The sequence below is a fragment of the Manis javanica genome, chromosome 1, assembly GCF_040802235.1.
Source record: "Manis javanica isolate MJ-LG chromosome 1, MJ_LKY, whole genome shotgun sequence".
Taxonomy (NCBI): domain Eukaryota; kingdom Metazoa; phylum Chordata; class Mammalia; order Pholidota; family Manidae; genus Manis; species Manis javanica.
The window spans coordinates 20,079,480-20,099,329 of record NC_133156.1 but is presented as its reverse complement, the minus strand read 5'-3'; the positions used below and the strand labels follow the sequence as shown (position 1 = coordinate 20,099,329).

At 45.7% G+C, this 19,850-nt stretch overlaps 1 protein-coding gene and 1 long non-coding RNA gene across 3 annotated transcripts in view; one reads left to right on the top strand and one right to left on the bottom strand.

Annotated features, from left to right (window-relative positions):
- LOC118971305 (uncharacterized) overlaps positions 1-6,939 on the top strand; it is a 37,998-nt gene extending 31,059 nt beyond the window's left edge. Inside the window, exon 3 of the long non-coding RNA XR_012128140.1 lies at positions 5,081-6,939. This is a non-coding gene — a long non-coding RNA (uncharacterized lncRNA). The remainder of the gene's footprint in view (positions 1-5,080) is intronic.
- SERTM1 (serine rich and transmembrane domain containing 1) lies at positions 2,554-19,363 on the bottom strand. Of its 2 annotated transcripts, none has more exons than XM_037012192.2 (2): positions 19,249-19,363; positions 2,554-4,882 (listed from the first exon to the last, which is right to left on the bottom strand). In XM_037012192.2, exon 2 carries the CDS (start codon positions 4,701-4,703, stop codon positions 4,380-4,382), a length of 324 nt encoding a protein of 107 aa, XP_036868087.1. In that variant the 5' UTR covers positions 4,704-4,882; positions 19,249-19,363; the 3' UTR covers positions 2,554-4,379. The 2 variants fall into 2 exon arrangements, with proteins under 2 accessions (XP_036868087.1, XP_073085525.1); XM_073229424.1 differs by lacking the exon at positions 19,249-19,363 and adding an exon at positions 18,463-18,647.
- Between the last annotated feature and the right edge of the window lie 487 nt (positions 19,364-19,850).

Sequence of the window (19,850 nt, the reverse complement as noted above, 5' to 3'; positions counted from 1 at the left end):
CAGGCAAGGAGGTCTGAGAAGGGGTGTGCGTGTGTGTGAGTGTGAGTGCGAGTGTGAGAGAGAGAAAGGGGTCAGGGAGGGACGCAGTGTGTGGCTGAGACCGGAGGAGGAGGAGGAGAGATGGAGCGTGTGCTGGCGCCCCAAGCTGAGGCCGTTTCCATGGCTAGGAGAGGAACAGATACTCGGAGCGGAGAGAACAGCTCCCCGCCCACTCCCACAGCCCACCCAGGGCGGATCTGAGCAGGACGCATTGTCCATCTCTCGTCTATTTTCTACAAAGCAGCTGGAGCAATCTTTCTTAAACATAAATTCAGTGATTTAACTTCCCTGCTTGAAATCCTTTCATGGATTCCCACTGCAGAACCCAAAGTCCTACTGTAACCCACCAGGTCCTACAGCCTGTCTCTGCCCAGCTCGCCAGGTTCAGGCTCCACAGCCCAGCACTGCCTCAGAGGCGTCACGGGGCAGGGCATGCGCCTGCCACCCCTCGGACAGCCCTGCCCACGCGGGCAGCACGTGCCTTCCTCCGGCCCGTCACGAAGGCCCGCTGCGCTCCGAGGCCTTGGTGGGTTTGCGTTGTCCGTCCTCTCCACTTCACTTCCGTCACAGCTCTAGCTGTGACTGCAATCATACATGATGCTTGTGTCATCCGTCCCTGCAGCTTCTTCCCCAGACTGTAAGCTTCGTGAGGGCAGGGCCTGTGTTTTGCTGTATGTAGTGACAAGGGACTCGTTTGTTTATTCAATAAGTTCCCCGATGCTCGTAGTGTCCCCTTACAGTGCTCGGAGTGGCAAAGCCCCCACCTAAGATCCCACCTAAGATAAAGCAAAGCGGTCAGTTCGTGGGACGGGTTGATGAGGTCTTGGTGTGGTCAGACAGGACTGCAGGGCTCAGTGAGCCCTGCTGAGCGTGAAGGAGTCTGCTAGGGATTGTTTCACACAAAATGTAGACATTTGGGCATGATTTTGATGTAAAAGGATGAACGAAGGGGACCTGGCTGCTCTGCCTGCCACTGCAGGCAGGTTGAATCAAGCTGGGTGGCCTTTGAACACTGAACATTACTGTTGGTTCTTGGGAGGGGTGTGTGTGTGAAGGGTGTGTGCTTGTGAGCTCCTGCGTGTATGCGTTTGTGCGCACACAAGGATGCAGCTGGGCCCTGAGAGCTGCCCACTGGGTCACCAGGCAGAGTGGCGTGACTGGCCCCTCCGGGGTTTGAGGGTGAGGGGACCCAGTGCTGGGTGGCCCTGAGCTTCCTGGAATTCGCCTGCTGCGCCTTCCCGCCAGCACCCCCACCTCCACTCACACCCCCAAGGCACTCTGTCCCAAGTGCCTCAGGCTCTGCAAAATACTGTCTGAAGGCTCGGGTTCTGTGCATCATGCCCACCAGGATGGAGCCTAGAGGACTTCCTTCAGAAGAGCGGGGCCTGGCGCTGGTTTGGACCTGGAGCCTACCCCCCAGGGCAGGCACGCCCCATGCAGGGCAGCGGTTCTAGGAACTGGCGTCTCCCCTGGAGAATGTTTCACGTTCTGTTGTACTACCATTTTCCTCTGGATTGCAGGATGAGTCTACTTACCATACAGCATAAACTACTTCCTCTCACTCACCCCATCCTCTAACCTAGGCTGTTGCAGGAACCTCATCTTGTGACAGGGAGAAGAGGGGACGTGACCGGCCTCTTGTCATCCTTCCACTAGTCCCAGGGCTGTGACGGTGGCTTCCCACTGAGGACGGTGGCCAGGAGGTCACACCCTCGCAGGAAAGGGCCTGGGTCCCTGTGGTCAGAGGGAGTGGGAGCTGTGTATGTGGGGACACTTAGCTTGGCCAAACAGCAGGTACTTAGGTAGTGGGCGAGCGGTCAGACCCGTCCTCCCCGAATACCCTCGAGCAATACATGTTGACCTTTCCCCTGCCCGAGCGTGTCCCACGGATAGTGAGCATCACGCAGGGTCCTTGTCAAAAATCCCAGCTCCCTGGCTGCGCTCCCAGGGCCTGGGCTGGGGCCTGAGAACCGGAGTATTGTCTGAACACCCAGGTGATTCCTCTGCCCAGGGACGTGTGGGGGTTGCTGCCCGAGGGGGAGGGGGCTACTGCAGGGCACGGGAGAGGCCAACATCTGGGCCGCTCACCGCTGACCCAGCTCCCGAGAGGATGTGCAGAGACAGAGGGACGGAAAAGCCTCCCACGTGGACCGCCTCACCCAGGCCAGGAAGAGGCGGCCCAGGTTTCCAAGGGCTTTGCTCCTTCATTTATAAACCAGGATCCAACCTTTCAGAACTTCTTCAACACCACAAATTCATCTCAAGTTGTGCTTGTCATGACAAATCCTATTTTATACTGTTTGATTGTTGCTCCTAATTACCTGCTTCACCTGGACGGTAAGAACCGCTGTGGCAGGCTAGGGGACTGCAGACTTAAAACAAATCTTTACTTTCAGAAGCCCTTGTATTTTGTGCAGAAGGAACTGTATAAAGTTCATCCATGTCCTTTCTTCCTCGATAACCAAAATAGCGCAAGATTAATCAAAGAGCAAAAGTGATAACACAGAGCCTCTGTGATCCTGTGTAGCTTTCACACTTTTAATTGGGTGAGTGTGAATATATTATTAGTACACATACACATATATATATACATTCAGAGAGTGCCAATAGTGATCCCGAACAGCAGAGGTTTCCGAGCCCAGCATTTATGCTACATGACACTCCACACGCCGCCAGGCTTTACGACGGCAGAAGCTCATCTTCCACCAATTGCGTATTTCACGGCAGCCACTGTGTGCAGGTCTTACAGTGTTTGGGGACATTTTTGATATAAGTAGTTCAATGTGGTCTGATTTAAGTATAAGCCTTATGGATTGAAAAAACAAAACCTTCCTATCCTCATTAACAGACCTCAGCACTCTCAGCATCTTAGAATGACAATGACATTTTCTGTAAAACTGCTGGGTTCTTTGTCCCATTCCAGTTTTGAAAAGGAAATGACCCAGTTGCCATGAGAAAACAGGGGCATGTCGATGCAGTGGGCTCTGTCACTGAATAAGTTCAATGTTTAGGCTGTGGGACATTAATTTTTAAAATTAAATGAAAATCCTTACTCTTAAGAAACTGAAGTTTTGTTTTGTTTTTAGGGACAGTTTGATCCCTTCACATCCCATGTCTGTGCTCACGTATATGCCTCATTCCGTGGAGAAAGTGTCAGGTCTGGGGCTGGGCTGACCACTGCTTGGCAGCTGCCAGGGTCACCAAGCTCCCAGCAGCTACACAGTTTTTGAGTGTCTACAATTTTTAATATAAAACCACATCTTACAATCCTAATGCAGAGTAGTATGTTAACATACAACAACTAATTACCAAAGACTTGTAACATTCATGGGGTATATAGTAGCATGTGTATTAGCAACTTAGTCTCTGAGTTTTGCAACCTAATGAGAACATCTGAGAGCTCAGAGCCTTAGTATAATTCTGCCCCAAACTTATAAAGACTGTGACACTGAATGAAGAAACAGTAACATGCCTGGTAGGAGTCAGTACTGTATAAAATGCAACTAAGTGAATATTTCTCATATGCTTAATTCCCTCTGCTAGAAATTACAGATATAAAATAAAAACTTATTGTGTGTCTCTTCTGGTGTTTCTCTTAGTAACAGTCACAGCAGTTATCACACAGACATCCACATTTGTAGGCTGTTATGACTCTAACATAGGTAGAGAAAAAAATCTAAGAGGCAGGAACAGCATCATAACACATAACTTGCCTTCTATTAAAAGTGAAAGTCTTCTAAAATGTCTCCAAATAGGACTTACTTCGTCAATAAATGTGACTTTCATCTGTTAAAGTAAAGTTAAAGAAAACAGCATATTTTTGCCCCCGGTTTTACAAATGTTATACATTAAAGCTAAATGTTATACGTCACATCTAAATCTCTTTTTCTTAATTTGGTGTTTCCACTTTATCTTTCAAACACAGAAAATACCTTCTAAATAGCTCAGACTTAGTTTTGCCAGATTCTGCCAGCTCAGCTGGTTTCAAGGTTCTGTTAAGAGAAGTGAAGTGCACACGTCCACCTCCAGCGCCCACTTCGAGGCCGCCTCACGGGGGCCCTGCCTCAGGTACCCAACAGTGGGGAATGAGCTGGTCCACATGGAAGACGTCAGCTCCAGACCCGTCAGGTGGTTTGTGCGAAATTCTGCACCTCAGCTTTGCACGCATTTCTGTCAGCATCAACTCCCACACTCACAAATGAGAAGCATCCTGGGTGGGAAAGAAATGAGGGGTGAAAAAGAAAGGGGGTATTTGTTTCATGAGGCGACCGCTCCATGCAACACCCCCCATGAGGAAAAAATCCACGCTGCAGCAGCATTCAAGGTGGCTTCCATTTTCTTCAGGATGAAAGGTTTGAAAAAGTGGATCTTTGAGAGGAAATACTACAGACTTCCAAATTGGTGAAAGAGCTCCCAGCGTCGCTTGGATACTCCGGGCAGGAGGAACTGGAGTTGATGATGTTTTTGAGCCTTTGGAGGGCAATGATTAGAAGCAGAAGCAGAAAGGCTAGAAGGCTGAGGAATATGGACACATAGATGTAGACATTGGACAGGTGGCCTGAGGATGGATCCACCGATGTGGACAGGGATGTGGGGAACAGCTCAAGAAAAGTCCCATTCTCCATATTCCCCGAAAACACAGACGAAAAGTCAGGTTCAGACATCTTTACGGAGGGTCACGAATGCACAAGAATACCGAAAGTCAGGTTGACGCAGGGGTTGAAAAGGACAGAATCAGCATATTTTGTCGCGATAGCGTTGGCAAAAATCGCAGGCCGTTTGATCGGCACAACAAAAGCTGGTTTTCAAATAAGGGCAGCAGGGGATTGGGTGTCCACAGATGCTGCAAAAGCAAAACAAAACAACTGAGTTTATTCAGAAAGCAGCGCATTTCAATCTCAGGTCTAGTTTTCATAGGCAGCCTTAAATACAAAACCCATCAGGGAAGCCTTCGAATGCAATAGCTTCCCTGCATACAAGAATGTTCACATCTTTAGGTTACAAGTGATGACACAAAAATGAACTTTTATTTGATCTCCAGAGTGGCCGTGGTCCAGGTTTCTCCAAGGGACTAAGGATAACATAAAGAGGAAAATATATTTCTGATGTGCTCCATCTGCTGCGATTTCAACAGATGCTCCAAGTGGATGCTCTGAGAATAGGACCTGAGCAGTGAGCCCCCACCCTTCCTTCTCCAGAAAAGTGACTCGGCGAATTCTCCAGCCCATCTGCACAATCTCCGACCAGCATTTCCCCCCAGCACGCTGCGGAGAATCACTGTACGTGTGAGTTTACTTTTTGTTGAACATTTATAATTTGTCAATCTGTTCATTAAATATATATCTTCTTGAGATGAGAGGCCATTTCTTTGTATTGCTTTTCTCTCCCATCTACCTACGTAAGTTGTTCTGCACACCACAGGCATTGGATAAAAAAACTTCAGATTAACTTAGAAAAACAAAGGTTGGAATCCTTCTGAGTGACAGAATACTAGGTTGACTGTCAACAGACTTAGGTTTGAGGCCGGAATTTGGCTGTATGTTTGGGAATTGGGCAAACTGCCTACACTTTCTGAGTGTCACTTTTCTCATCCGTGAAATGTATGGCACCTGCCCCATCTCCTCCCTGTGTTATGCAGGGATTAAGATCATAGACATGGAAGCACCGGGGGCACAGCGAGATTCCCCAGCCTCCAAGCGAGGGCACAGCGTGTCCCAGGGCCCCTCTCCTCTGGGGCTGGACAAGTCATGGCCGGTTCCTGCCTGGTCTCCAGCCCACCAAGTCCAGGGTGAGCCGCAGCAAAGGACTCTCTCCCTTCAAGTCCAGAAAAGATGCTCTTCCCATGGCCCCTTCGGGCATTAGTCATTTCGCTGTAAACTTCTGAATCGTCTGTGTCGTCAGACATGATGAAATGCTAATGTGAAAGCATCCACTCTGCTGGCCTTTCCCTTCTCCTAAACTCTGCCCTGCATTTTACCTTGAAAACTTGCCTTTCTCCACATCTAGTCAAGGGGCTGATTCTCTGAGCGGCTGAGCCTGGCCGCTGGGGCAGGAGCCTAGGGGCACCCACGATCCCCGAGAAATGCTCTCTCTGCTGGGCATCAGGTGGGCTAATGTCTTAGTGAGTTCCTGGGGGTAGGCCACAGACGGTGCCTTCATAGTTCCTAAAATAATTCGACTGACTCCTCATTAAGCTTTGCCTGGTGGTTTTAATTCCATTAGCTGCTGCGGGCTCCTAACAATCCTTAAAAAACAAGAGTGAATCACATGGGACTACAAATGTGTCACACTGATTTTGCAGTTTCTTGGTTTTTCATAGCATGTCAGTGGCCTAGCCATTCATCTTTAGGTAAAATAGAGTTTCAGAGGCAGCACGATCTACAGGAAAGAAAACTAGACTGGAAATCTTAAGGCCTGAATAAAAGAAATATTCGCAATGTGGTAAAACTTCCTAAATTTTGCTAAGGAAACGAAGAAGCTAATTGCTTTGACAAAAGAAACATCTAATTAGAAGATAAGCCAAGACTTTGGGCTTCTGCCCATCTTCTCCCTTTAAACCATCTGGGCTCAATTTTCCTGTTGTTTTGGCCGTAAGCCTCTCATGTCCTCTCTTCCCAGCATAGGAAAGAAGGCAGGGGCCAGGCTTCTGCAGGGCGGTAGTGCAGGAAACACCGTCACCTTGCCGACGAGGAAACCGCTGCAGAGGCGTGCTTTACTCAGGTTATAGTCAGACCGTGGAGCGGGGCTAGAACCCATGCCTGAACTGCGTTCTTCGTTTTCTCAGCTATGGCAGCAAGAAATTACCAAGAGTTAGGTCATTAGTTCCTATCTGCCACTCCGGGCAAGCTCACAGTTCAGGCTCGGTATTTCCGTTTCCCCATGTGCGCAGTTAACACTCACCCTGCCGACCTCACCAGGACCTCCACAGTTAAGGTGTGACAACAATTCCATAGTCACACTTAGAAAATTGTACAAGGCCCTCCCAGGTGAAGTCCCAGTGGACAGAGAGTTCCTTCTGAGTGCCTAGAAAGGCTAGAGGACTCTTCAGTCTCTGCTAGTCCTACAGTTCTGCCATAGATTCAGCTGGAACTGGCTGATTTTTCTAAAGCCCTGTTCGCCACCCAAATCTGTGTCATTTTCTGGGGCTGGGGCTGGAGGCACAGACAGTGTCCCGGGAGCATCAGCAATTCAGCGGCAGAGCTCCCACCTGGCTACCAGACCACCGGTTAAAACAAAGAAAGCTCTTTATGGTGTAAGTACTCCAAGAGTTCTCTTCACAGACTGAAAGTCACAGCCTTTGAGACAAAAAGCTCACCGTGAGCCTCAACAGCTGTGGGAGATCCTAACAGGAAATGAGGCTAAGATTTGGGGAAGCATCTGATCTTCCAAGCGGTCTTGGAAGACACAGAAATGAACAAATGAAATCCTGCGTCTTGTTTGCACATTTCAAAATGAAATTTTTCTCCTTTAAATACCCTCCCCCCCAAATATTTCAGATTTAATATAATTTCCAGGAGACTAGTTAATTTTTAAATGATTCACCGTTCTGCTCTGAGTCAGTAGAGTGTATGCACCGTTGGAGATCGTTTACATCTGATGGCACCGACTCTCCTTTTCTTTTTGAAGTTTTAAAAATTGATAAATTTTCCTTCTCTCTGATGAATGTTTTGACAGTCTACTTCTAATGCTCATGATGAATCAAACCGAACGTGTTTAGGCCTGGTGGCAGTGTGAATGAGGCCGAAGGTGGTACTGCAGGAATGAAATCAGACAAGTGTGTTTCGAGATGATGATTCTTGAGCTGTTTTTCCCAAGCAGATTAGGTTTAAAGAAAAGAAGGGACAGACTTCATCTTAAATGCATAGCCTTGACCTGTCTCGGGGCAGCACAAGTGGGCTGTCATTTCAGGTGGCATCTAAAGCCATGTGGGTATTACGATGCCTTTTTTTCTGAGCCAGAAAGTGATTCTCAGAAAGGAAAATGAAAGAGCTGGATCACAGCTTTACAACTGAAAATCTGTGGAACCCATTTGGTTCACCATCAGCCGGCTTTTTCTTTGTCTCTTGGAATAAAATCCTGTGCTGGGAAGAAACCTGTAATGGGCAGCCACCTATGAAGTGAGGAAGGACAGATGTGTAATCTCACCACGTGCCCAATGGGGCAGGGAGATGAACACACGGGCAGTCCTGGGGGTCTCTGGCTCCACATCAGCGCAATGCCTCCAGGGCTCAGAAAGAATGGAAGCTTTCCTTCCCGTGGGGTGATTGTGAGAACGGTACAGTTTGGGAAGAACAAGGCAGTCCTCTGTAGTGTGCATGTTCACGCCGGGTACAAGAGCAGCCGACACACCCTCACTCAGAGTCCTCCCCCATGAGCACTGCAAGCCCCCTGGCAGCCCACACGCGCACAGAGCTGAGGCTGGGGCCTTGGCTGCACCATGCACAGGTGTACAAAACAGCCTACCATCTGCCCCAAATCCGGCAGTGCAATTTTGGAGCTTCTGGCCTTTATCCATATACATTTCTCCGAATAACAACTGTTTGAATGGTTTTCTTGTTGCGGGAAACTGGGATAAGCTGCTTTGCTCCCTCACAGACATTACTTAAAGCATGCCTTAGCTGTTGGGACATCAAATCAACATTTCCTCATTATCAAGTCCTGCTGTGTCATTCGCCAAAAGGTCCTCCTCTCAAACCGTTAGTAATGATTTGATGAAATATTTACAGGGCATGGTGAAAAGCTTTTTTCTGTCTATGAATGTAAAATTTGATATTGTAATGTAACGAGTAGTTTTAGATGATCTATTGGACATCTTTACAGAGCACATCGATACTACCTTTTCCAGAAACCAGAAGGGATCCTATCACACCTGAGCAAGTGTTTTATTGAAACACTTTTAGTTCTATTTGAAAAATAACATGTTTGTTGTTAAGGCCCCGAGCCATTCCTTTACCATTTGCATGATTATTTTCTCTCTTAATTCTTTCTTTTTGCCTAGCAGTCTTTTAGGTCACGTTAGATGAGAGAGGGTTGGTGTTGACATGCCTCCTTCCCACCCATTCTCTTAAGTGTACACAGCCACTCGCAGCCAACGGCAAACACCTCTGGGCTTGCGGTAATGAAAATAAAGCGTGTTATCTTCTGTGCTACCCTTATTCAAAGCTGCTTCAGCCCTCCATGTATTTGCCCAGAGATTTGTTCTTACCAATACAAAGCTTCAGGAGTGCAGAATTTTGGGTAAACTCTCTTTGTAATTCCCTGTACCGGTCCCATTAAAAACACAACCGAGTAAGGAAATAAACTTAGTCTATCTGCTGCCAAATATTGAATAGGAGACCACGATATAAGAGGAAATGTCGAGAAATGGAGGTTTTGAATCACTCCCTGGAATTCACAGATCTGGCCTGAATAACATAAGACAAAAAATTAAAATTAACAATCTTCTTTGCCCCATTGTTCAACTGAATGATCAGAAAATATAATCAGAACTTTGTTCATAGTGTTTTGGTGAAAATTGGAAAAATGACAATGTAAGAGCTGGGTATCAGCGATTTGTTTTAAAAATCAATTTACGGTAGGTGGCTAGTGTGCTTGGATTCAGTCCGACCTTCTACATCTCTCCACCTCAGTGATGACTTTCGGTTATCCTCAGGCCCAGCAAAATATTTCCTTAGCAAAATAATTAAATTATACTCAGAATGCTCTTATGGTAAACAAATTATTTTGCCCTTATTCTTTAAAAATTACTTATCCATAGTGACTCTATAGCATCCTACTATGCTGATGGACAGTGACTCTAGTGGATTATGCAGTGGGGACTTGATAATAGGGGGGATTGTACTAACCACAATGTTACTCATGTGAAACCTTCATAAGATTGTATGTCATTGATGCCTTAGTTAAAAAAAATATAGCTTCAGGGGGAAAAAGTACTTATTCACATAAGGTAGAACTCAAAAAATATTCAGAATATACCTTTCTCAGTATACAGAACAATCTGGCTTAGAGAAGTTAAGACACACATACAAGAAGGCATTTCAAAAGGGGATATGAACGTGACTGTTTTGACCATTTACCTTGTACAGCCTCAAAAGTAATTACAGATGACTATCCTTGCATTTATATGGCACTGTTATTAAGAATAATATTATTCTTAATACATTTTTGCTATACTTATATTTCTGTGTGAAGATTTTATGTCTAAAGCACTGCCTTAGTAGGAATACTTATTTTTAAATGATACTTTCTTAGAAGAAGATAGTTTAAATGGATAATTTTCCAGGTAAAAAGAAGGTCAAATATACAACTAGTTCTAGGATAGCATTTTCATGATTCTTTTATGATGTTTAAAAAAGATCGAGGAGCGGGTATCGGACCCATCCTGGCGAACACAATTAGTCTCAGTCAAAATGAGAAAAGTAGCAACTTGAGGGTTGAAGTCAGCATGAACTGCTTCAGGGCAGCAGAACAAAGAAAGTCAGTTTTAGGGAGCAGGAGAAGAGGTCGTTGGCTAAACACCTGGTTTAAAGAAAAAGCAAACAGCCAGAGAAATTAGACTGGAAGGTCAGAGGCAAAGTCAGAATGACTCAGTGGAAGAAGGAAGGTAAGAAGCAAGACCGGCCTTTCAATGCATCACAGTATTTTTTAATGAGGACTTCCTCCCTCCACTCAACTCAACGGAAGTGCATCAAGAAAACTAAGAAACGAAATTCCAGTTAAGAAAAGTGTATCAAGAAAAACATTTTTTATTCTTGGAGCAGCCAACTTGGTTAACCATAGCCTTAGCATACAAAACAGCTTGCTTTTCAAAAACTAGACACATTCTTAAAAATTCTAATTAAGCCACACTCTGGGAAAACGGAATGGCGTTTTCTCCTTTTCTATTGTCTCTCATTCTACTCCTATAGCTAAAATAACTTGTATCCAGTATATTTTTTTGTCTAATCAGAAAATGCCCATAACAGCGCCCATATAGAGTGTGGTATTTGGAAAGACTTGGTTCTTGTAAATTTAATTTTGAGATTGTCATCAATTTTTTTTAAACCTACCTTAACACATAGACCACCGGGCAGCCCCAATCTACCTTCTCACTCCAGGGACCTTTGTGTGTCTCTACAACTTCTCTCAGAGAATAGGGAAGGGCCTGGAAATTTGGTTTCTCTCTAGTCATGTGGTGAGATCCACTCTTAATTTAAACAAATTCCTCAGATGTGAGCAGCCACAGGCCACTGACGCCACTCGGTATAATAGGAGGAAAACGCAGGCTGGAATCTCTCCCTATCAGTGTGCTCTTTCTTTTCTTGTTTCTACTGCTTCCTTCCTCTTTAAATCCATTTCCCCCTCAGCTCAGGGCTTCCTGTCGCCCTTGATCATGTCTCTACATTTCTCCTTGCCTTGCCTTCCAACTCCCAAAGGCATCCGAGCTAATATGTTTAATGAGGATATTTGTTTATGATTCGGTAAATGCCTACTGCTGTTTTGTATACATTTTCTTGGGAATACTCCTCTGTTGAAAATTTCCAATGAATGTATAGTAAATATTTCATTCATTCTATGAGTTAAACCCCAGACTTCATTTCTACTTAAAGTATCTTGATAATTGAGGCATAGGGAAGAATATAAATTATCTAATTTATTATCAGTTCTCTACTTTTGCACATAATAAGAGGCAAAAGATTAATAGCCATTCTCTACTCATAAAATCACATGTGCAGGTACAGTTTGGGGGAAAAAAAGGGGATGACACAGGTTATCCAAAAAGAGCTTCAGTATTAGCAAATTCATTAAACAAGCCACTATTTATGTCTATCTTTATTGACAACTATAGTCATATATTTGTCTCAACAAAGGTGCTTTATAACCTATTCCTTAAAAATGGATCAGAATATCACAAGTGTGTATGAATGTTTTAAGTCAGGCTTGCATTTCCCAGCAGGGACTCAAGCTCATGGATTGTTCTACACAATGACATTTAATCAAGGCATAGCATTTATTTGAGTTAATGAGCCATCATCCCTCATAATGCAAATACAAATAGAACATTAGTTGATTGCATAATATATAAATTGCCCATCTCTTCTGGATATTAGCCAATGCTTAGCATTACATAAATATGAATTTTGCTAAATAAATTCTCTGATTCTTCTAGTCCTCCATGGCTGACAAAATATGATGGTGCTTTTCACAGTAAAATAGGGATTATGTTCTTCGGAACATTATACGCAGGGGAAGGTAGACCAGGATGCTCAGGTAGAAGAAAGAATGTTCAGCAAATGACTCTGGGAAAAATACCAAGAGAACATGACAGCAGCCAATATTAAATTAAATAAAAGTCTATACTAGTTTTGTGTGTGTGTGTGTATGTATGCACGCATGTGGCATGTGTATTTTCTCTGATTTTCACAGCTCTTTAAAGTAGTTATTATTATCCCTCACCTTTATTTAACAGATGAGAAAGTTAAGAATCAGAGAATTTAAAAGCTTGTCCAAGGCTACCCAGCCACTTAGAGGCAGGGCTGGAATGCAAATCTATATCTCTAGGTCTTCAAATTCTGTATCCTCTATATTCCTTCTCTCTGGGGAGGCTGAGGATAAAAGACAGAAAATTTCAAGAATTATGGTCATTAGTGCTGTTCATATGTTTTTGCTATTCCTTCCTCCATCCAGACATGTTCCAGGATGGCATGTTCCCGTCCTCTCTGAATTTAGGGTGGCCACATGACTGGTTTTGGCCAGTGAAATGTGGGAAAAGTGACATGTGTTTCATTTGTTTACCTACTGGTCTCCTTTGATAGACTGCGAACTCCTAGAATAGAGGATGAATGTTTTTTTTATCTTTGTATCCATGAACAAGCACAGTGTCTGGTAGAAAGATATTCAATAAATTTTTGCTGGATGGTTGAATGAATGAAAGAGTAAAGGAATGAAGAACCTTGAAGCTTCTTGGAGAGTCGTCCATATTTGTTCTATTTTTAGATGCATGATAATATTCATTAAATGAATGAATATGTGATCTTGTATCAATTATTCAAGGGGTAAGTACTCAGTAATAAAGACTAATAATGAGTACTCCCTAACTTTAAAAATTTTTTAGTTATGGCAATAAAATTAATAGTTCCAGGTTCTAAAGCAAGCTCTGATCATACTACCAAGCAATTTGTCTTTCAACAATATTCAACAAAGATTTTATTTAGTCAAGTGTCCGCTGGGATAAGTGAGGAAAGGATGGAGGAACCTGGTGTGGATACTGATATACATCACTGTGAACATAGCCAGGGCGTTGTGACAAACGTATCTTGCAAAGCACGAGAAAATCGAAAGAGAGTTTATCATAGTGAGTCAATGAATATCCGAACTGGACATGAAATGGACACGAAATGGAATATAACCCCCAAAGACCAAAATTCAACAGGAAATCAGCACAGAAAGAGAAAAGATTGACATTTTTATAAATTTCTCAATTTAACGATAAAGCCCCACCTGGGAGGTCAATGCTACTCAATGTAGCCATTTTGCGCCCTCTGGAATCTGTGGCTTCTGAGCTCCTGTGAAATGGGGAGCTCACAAAGCACTGCGTCCTTCATCAAGAAGGTCTTGCTACAAAAAAAAAAAAACCCATAAGCTAGCTAAAATACAAGGTGTGCTTGCTGCCTGGCTTGACCTGTATCCTGGCTCCAGTCCCACATCTCATGGTGAACGGGGAGCTAACCATTCAAGGGCGGGCCCTGGTGCCTGGCCCGTACTGCGAGTAGCAGTTCACCGAGATCATAGCCGTGGTCATGTGAACAGGGGTGTCCTAAGCAATACTGTGCTGAGAAACTGATCCAGACCTCAGCTTCTGAGAAAAACAATTGAGAACTGAAAACATATGAGCACAAAGGAAGCAAATATGTTCTCTTTTCATTCATTATGGAACTAACCTAAAACACTTATCATGTATTTAATTTATTCCTTCTTTCCTTATGGCCTTTTCATATTAACTTTTCTCTATTAAAAAAAACAACAACAACAAATCAAGCAATACCAAAACAAAAACCCAAACAAACAATAACGACAAAAGGAAAATGTTTTTCAGAGAACTGGGAAGCTGGTAGTCCTTAGAAAATCAGAAAACTGAGGTCTCCAAAAGTTAAGTAGATTCTGAAGGTCATTGTTTATACTCCTTCTGAAAAAGGCTGGCAGAAGGGGATAGCTGGCAACAGCAACCACACGCTGGGAGCCCAGGACCCCTCTTCCAACTCCAGTTCTGCTCTCTACCTGGAGCTGAGCTGGGTGGCCCACAAGAGGAAATCGGATGAAGAACGAAGTATTCAGTGTCTTCTGTTACCCAGAGGTTAATTCATCATATGAATCAAAGAATGTGCCACACAGGGTCCAATGGACAAATCTGAGGCCAAAACTGGTAGGGACAACAAAGAGAGGACGGAATGAAAGGGCTTGGAGACCCATCCAGCCGAACTAGACCGACTTTGGTCGTCAAGGACTCACTCTGCGGGTCTGAGAACCCGTCGGTAACTTCCCACTATGAACCTTAGGGGTGGGCACCTTCATCCAGCACTTGGTCAATGGAAAGCCAGGCCACCAAGCTCACCAAGGACTTTTCACGAGGACCTGCTAGAGTGACAGATTCCCAAGGCATATCACGGACATGAAGAAGGGTTTGGGTAAAATTTTTTTTGACCGGGGTTCCATTTACATAATTATGTTCAAATTGAACACATACAACATAAATTACATACTTTAGACTTGTGTACTTTTCTACGTGAATATTAAACATCAATAAAAGTGGGTTGTTTTAAGGGCAAAAACTATCATGTGCCAGGCAAAAGGGAAGATATTCTGGGTCATGGAGGGGAATGTTTACTACCTTTTGGATGAGTTGAGTGCTTCCATTTTCCTCCAACAATGTATGGCATTTTAGGCTAATGATGTAAATAACAAATTCTAAGAATTTACAGAGAGGGAAAAAGAATCAGGTAAGTTTAAGAGGTGCACGTGCAAAGATACATACTGTAGCTAAACACTGGAGGTACTAAGATGTAATGAGCCAACAATTAGTCAAATAAGTGATTGAAGAGTCATACACTAGAGGATTCTGATGTGGTAAAAAGGATTATGTTTTCCAATGGGGGACGACGCTGCTCGTGTATGGCTAAGTCAGAAAGTAGCTTCACCACAGTACATGCTCTGATGCCATTTTTGTAAAACAACCGTCAACAATGCTATTGCTAATCTTTTGCACAACGCATGTTAGAAGTATGCAAATGCAAAACAAGGCAGAAGGTGTTCACATGTTTTTGTTAGCTGGTGATATTATGGGCATGTTTATACTCAATTCTGTGCATTTCTGATATTTGAATTTTTGATTCAAAGAACATACATTTTATAATCATGAGAAATGAATGTATTTTCATTAGAAAATAGAAATAAAATTAATTATAACATATGCAGTGAAAATGCAGCTGGTTTTTAAGCCTGGAACTCATCTTTCTCCTTCTCCCTTTCTCCTACTCTTTTTTTTACTATATATAATTAATCCAGACCTTGAAATGGTTCATCTGTACCTTTTCTTTCAAAGTTTAAGACTCTCAAGATGAGGCCAGAGAGTCAATCTGCCCAACAGGGCTCCATTGCATTTTGTGTTCCAGTTGCCTGTTACGGGGTGTGGGGAATGTCCCGTTTAAGAAATGAGAAGAGTAGGTCCTTCTGCTGTGATCCTGGTCACATGGAAACTGAACATAATCACCGAACCAGTTTACTGGCAACAGTTGATACATCACCAGGCACTTCTAATCAGTAACCAACTGCTGTGGCAAATTAATCAGGAAAGCTTCCCCTATCTCTGTGTTGGCTTCCCTTCAGGAGGGGATCTATGTGTTGAATGAACTGCCTTAGTGTTTTTAACTGTGGTTCAAGGCATCCTCCTGTCTTCTGGAATTTGAAGCAGGGCCTTGCAGCCACCTAGCCTTTTGGGTCCCATCAAAAATCGTATGCCTGTCTCTTACCTTAAGCTTCCCTGTTTAACAACTATTACAGGCTTACCATGTCCAGACCCTTTCACTACTGTCTCTAACAATATTTGCATCAACAATCAAGCCCAAAATATGAATTGTAAAATCTGGACTGACTGATTACCTATCTGAATGTGACTTAATATATGAGAATTTTAAAGTTAGGAACTGAAGAAATATCAATGACAGTCTATTCTGTTCCTGATATGAATTCAGAGCTTTGAAATATTGGCACTGTTTTGGCTAGATGGTGTCATTTCATGCATGGAGATACATTAAGCTGTATATGGCTACTTGACTACTTAATTTCTTTGTTGTGGCCGCTACCAAAACTTAATATAGACTAAACAGTGACTATTTCTTGGTTCCAAATTGAGCATGAGCTTGATCCTATTCATAGGGAACTCCTGAAGGAGGCATTCTGTGTCATGAGACTGAGCATCCCAGAACACTAGATCCCGTGGACGCATCTGCCACAAATCACAATCTGGGCTGAAGGGACCCCAGAACTTGGCTCAGTAGGCTGTTACCCTGCACCAGAAATGAGCAGTGAGAGCATGGAGGGACTTCCTGAGTTCTAAGTCAAAGGCTGGTCCACAGGACGTCTCATGGACTAAGCCTCTGGCTTGGTTTCTGTAGGTACAGCTGTTGGCCAGAGGAATCCTGCCAACTCACACGCTCAGTCTGAGCTTCCCCTTTGCTGGGTCCCAATTCCATTAACCAACCTAAAGGTTTTACTGTTTTCTTAGCTGTCACTATGAATGGTAATGAAACAGTCTATAAAAATTAAGCCTGTGATACCTTCTATTAATGTGGTAATATAATAACACAGTATGCTCCACACATATCCATTTGAAGATTACTGCAACATTACTTTTTGGCTTCTAGTTTCATTTAACAAATGTTCACTGAATGGCTCATGGGTGCCAAGAGCCAGGAAAGCAGAATCCACATAGTGCCTGACGTCACGGGCATTTTAGAAATGTATTTTCCCAGGGTCTTAAGTTACTATTTAAGAAACTCAAGTGAGTAAAACCTAGTAATTCAGCCATCATTTTACTTTTCCTCCCTAATAACTATTTAAATGCAACAATGCTTACACAAACTCTAGAAACTCTTTTAAAAACAGCAAAAAAAAAAAAAAAAGGATATTAAAATACAAATGCAGGGAGAAGAGTAGGTCCAGAGAAAAAGGGATAATCAAATGGGCTGAGAGTGGATCTAGAATGGAGGCCAAATAAAAAATTTTGCTTGCGATGGGTTAATCTTTCATTCTTAGTATAAATGTCTGACTCCAGGTTTACTTACTAATTAGTATGGTTAGTCATTCTCACCAATCAACTCTGCCACCCGTCACTGCCCTTATTAAAAATAAATAAATAAATAAATAAATAAATAAATAAATAAATAAATAAATAAATAAATAAATGCATACATCTCAAGAAACCTGCAAAAAAAAAACCCTCTGATGGACTTGATGCCACACGCCATCATACCATTATTTATCTCAGCTCCTGACAAGCGTGTGCGCATCTCAGACATCCAGTAAAATCTGTTGAACTGAGCTGACCAACAGCAGGGAGAATGGAACGGACTTACCAGTCCTGAGGCTTCTTTAATGAGAGCCATGGGGTGGGCTGAGCTCTTCAAAGCACTTTGCCTTATGCAGAGAAATCAAAAATAATAAATAAATCGGCCAAATAAGTAATAAGCCTCAAACGCAAAGCACAAAAATGGGCTACCCCACCCATTGTCTTGGACTCGGCATTCCCAGAACCTTGTGGTGTAGGCAGAGGGTTCCCCGTGCCCACAGCGCCCAGCATCTTAGACTAGGAGATGCCCCCTGGGAGTCGAGTGGTGTCCACGCAACTCAGTTACAAGGCCGTCTCACTGACACTCACTCCAAAAAATCATCTGTTACACATCAACTACGTGGTGATTACAAAACCTGGTTGTGTGAGGGTGGGGGTGGGGAACAAGACGCCTCTATACTTAGCAAAATGAAGCATTTCAGTCACAAAATAATTAGAGAATCTCTAGGAGTTAGATCACAAGCTAAAATACTCAGGTAAGTTGCATAATTTAAGCTAATTAACTATTCTTTTTTTTTTTTTTTTAAGGAAGGTGCATTGGGCTGTGAGACTGCATTAAGACGTAAACCTTTAAGAAAAAACTATCACTTATCTTGCCTCTTTTCCTGTTGATAGGCTTTTGTCTGACAATGAATCTGGAAAATCTAAAGTGAAAACCCCGGGGAGAAACCTCTTGCGGGGGGTTGGGGGGGAAACTAATCGAAGCCGGTTCCACGCCCTTTGCACCTGCCCCGTGCACCCAGCCAAGTACCACCGGTTTTGGGGCGACCGGAGCCATCGGATCCCATTAACTACCACAAAGAACCCAAGTACTTACTCACTTGAGCAGAAAATTTTCCGGAGGGAATTGAACGGGCAGAGGCGAGGAAGGCTGTAACGACGCAGACCCCGTCTCCGGAGTCTGACACCAAGCACACCCCGGGCCCCGGCGGCGGGAAGCACGAACCGGGCCCCGACAAGGCGACCGAAGGAACGGTCCTCCTGCCGCCCGGAGGGCACGTCCCCCGCCTCCCTCCGCACCCCGAGCTCCCTGCGCCCGGGATCCACGCGCCCGACAGGCAGCGCGCGCTTCCAGCGACTCCGCAGCCCCGGGAGAAGGGGAGGCCCTGGGGCGGCCCCCTGCGAGGGTCCCGGGCCCGCAGGCAGCGCCCGCTGGGAGCCCGGGTGCTCGGCGAGAGCGCAGCGCTCCCGCCCTGGGGCCACCGTGCCGGGCAGCGCGGGCACCGTGCGCGCCGAGGCCCGGGGAGGGCCAGCCGGCCCCAGACACCCCGACGGAACGCCCCGAAAACCCTGCCACGTGCGCAACTTTCTACACCCGCACGGAGGACCCGATCTTTGCCGGCGCGCGCGAGGCAGACCGTCCCGGTCCCCGGCGTCCGGGACAGAAGCGGGCCACTCCGAAGCCACCGACTGCGGAGCCCCGCGAAGTCCTCCCCGCGGATCGGGGGGCGCCCGGCCGCGTGGGGATGGAGCCTGGGGTGTCCAGGGAAGGAGCCCAACCTCGGGGAGCCCCAGGCCTGGGGGAGCCGCCCGCAGAGGGCGAGCCCAGCTCCCGCGCCCCCGGCCCCGGTCCCGCTCGCGGGCGGCGTCGGGGGCCCCGCACTGACCTGCGGGTCGGGCGCCAGCGAGGCGGTCCGCGGGCGTGCGGGGTGCACGGCTGGGGCGCACGGCTGGGGCGCAGCGGGGCCGCCCGGGCTCGGCCGCTCCGCGCGTCTGGCCTCCGCCCCTGCCGTCCGCGCAGCCAATGGCGGGCGCGGGGCGCCGGGAGTCAGGGAGGAGCTCGCGCCCGCGCTGCAAAATCCCGGAGGCCGAGGAGGCGTGCGCGCGGCGAGCCCATCTGGGGAGGGCAGGTGCGTGCCGTTAACTTGTGTGTGTGTGTGCGGGGGGTGGGGGTGGGGGGGTCGGGTGCAGTTCGTTTGGGGGCCCAGGGACCTCTCTCTGCAGGCGAAAGCGTTTACTTTCTGCCAAGTTGCTCCCCCTTTTCCATCTTTTATGAGCCCCTCGCAGCCCCGCTGCGAACCCGGGGCCGCGGTGCACAGAAGCAGGCCGGGCTCTGGGCTGCGCGAGGGCATCGCCCTGTCCTGGGGTGACCTCCGCCTCGGAGAGCTCTGCGTCCGCGCTGCCCGCCCTTCCCTGCGAAGCCTCTGCCGGATCATCGGGTGATTGAGTGGGATCGTTCCTACGACTGCCAAGGAATCAGGCAGTCATA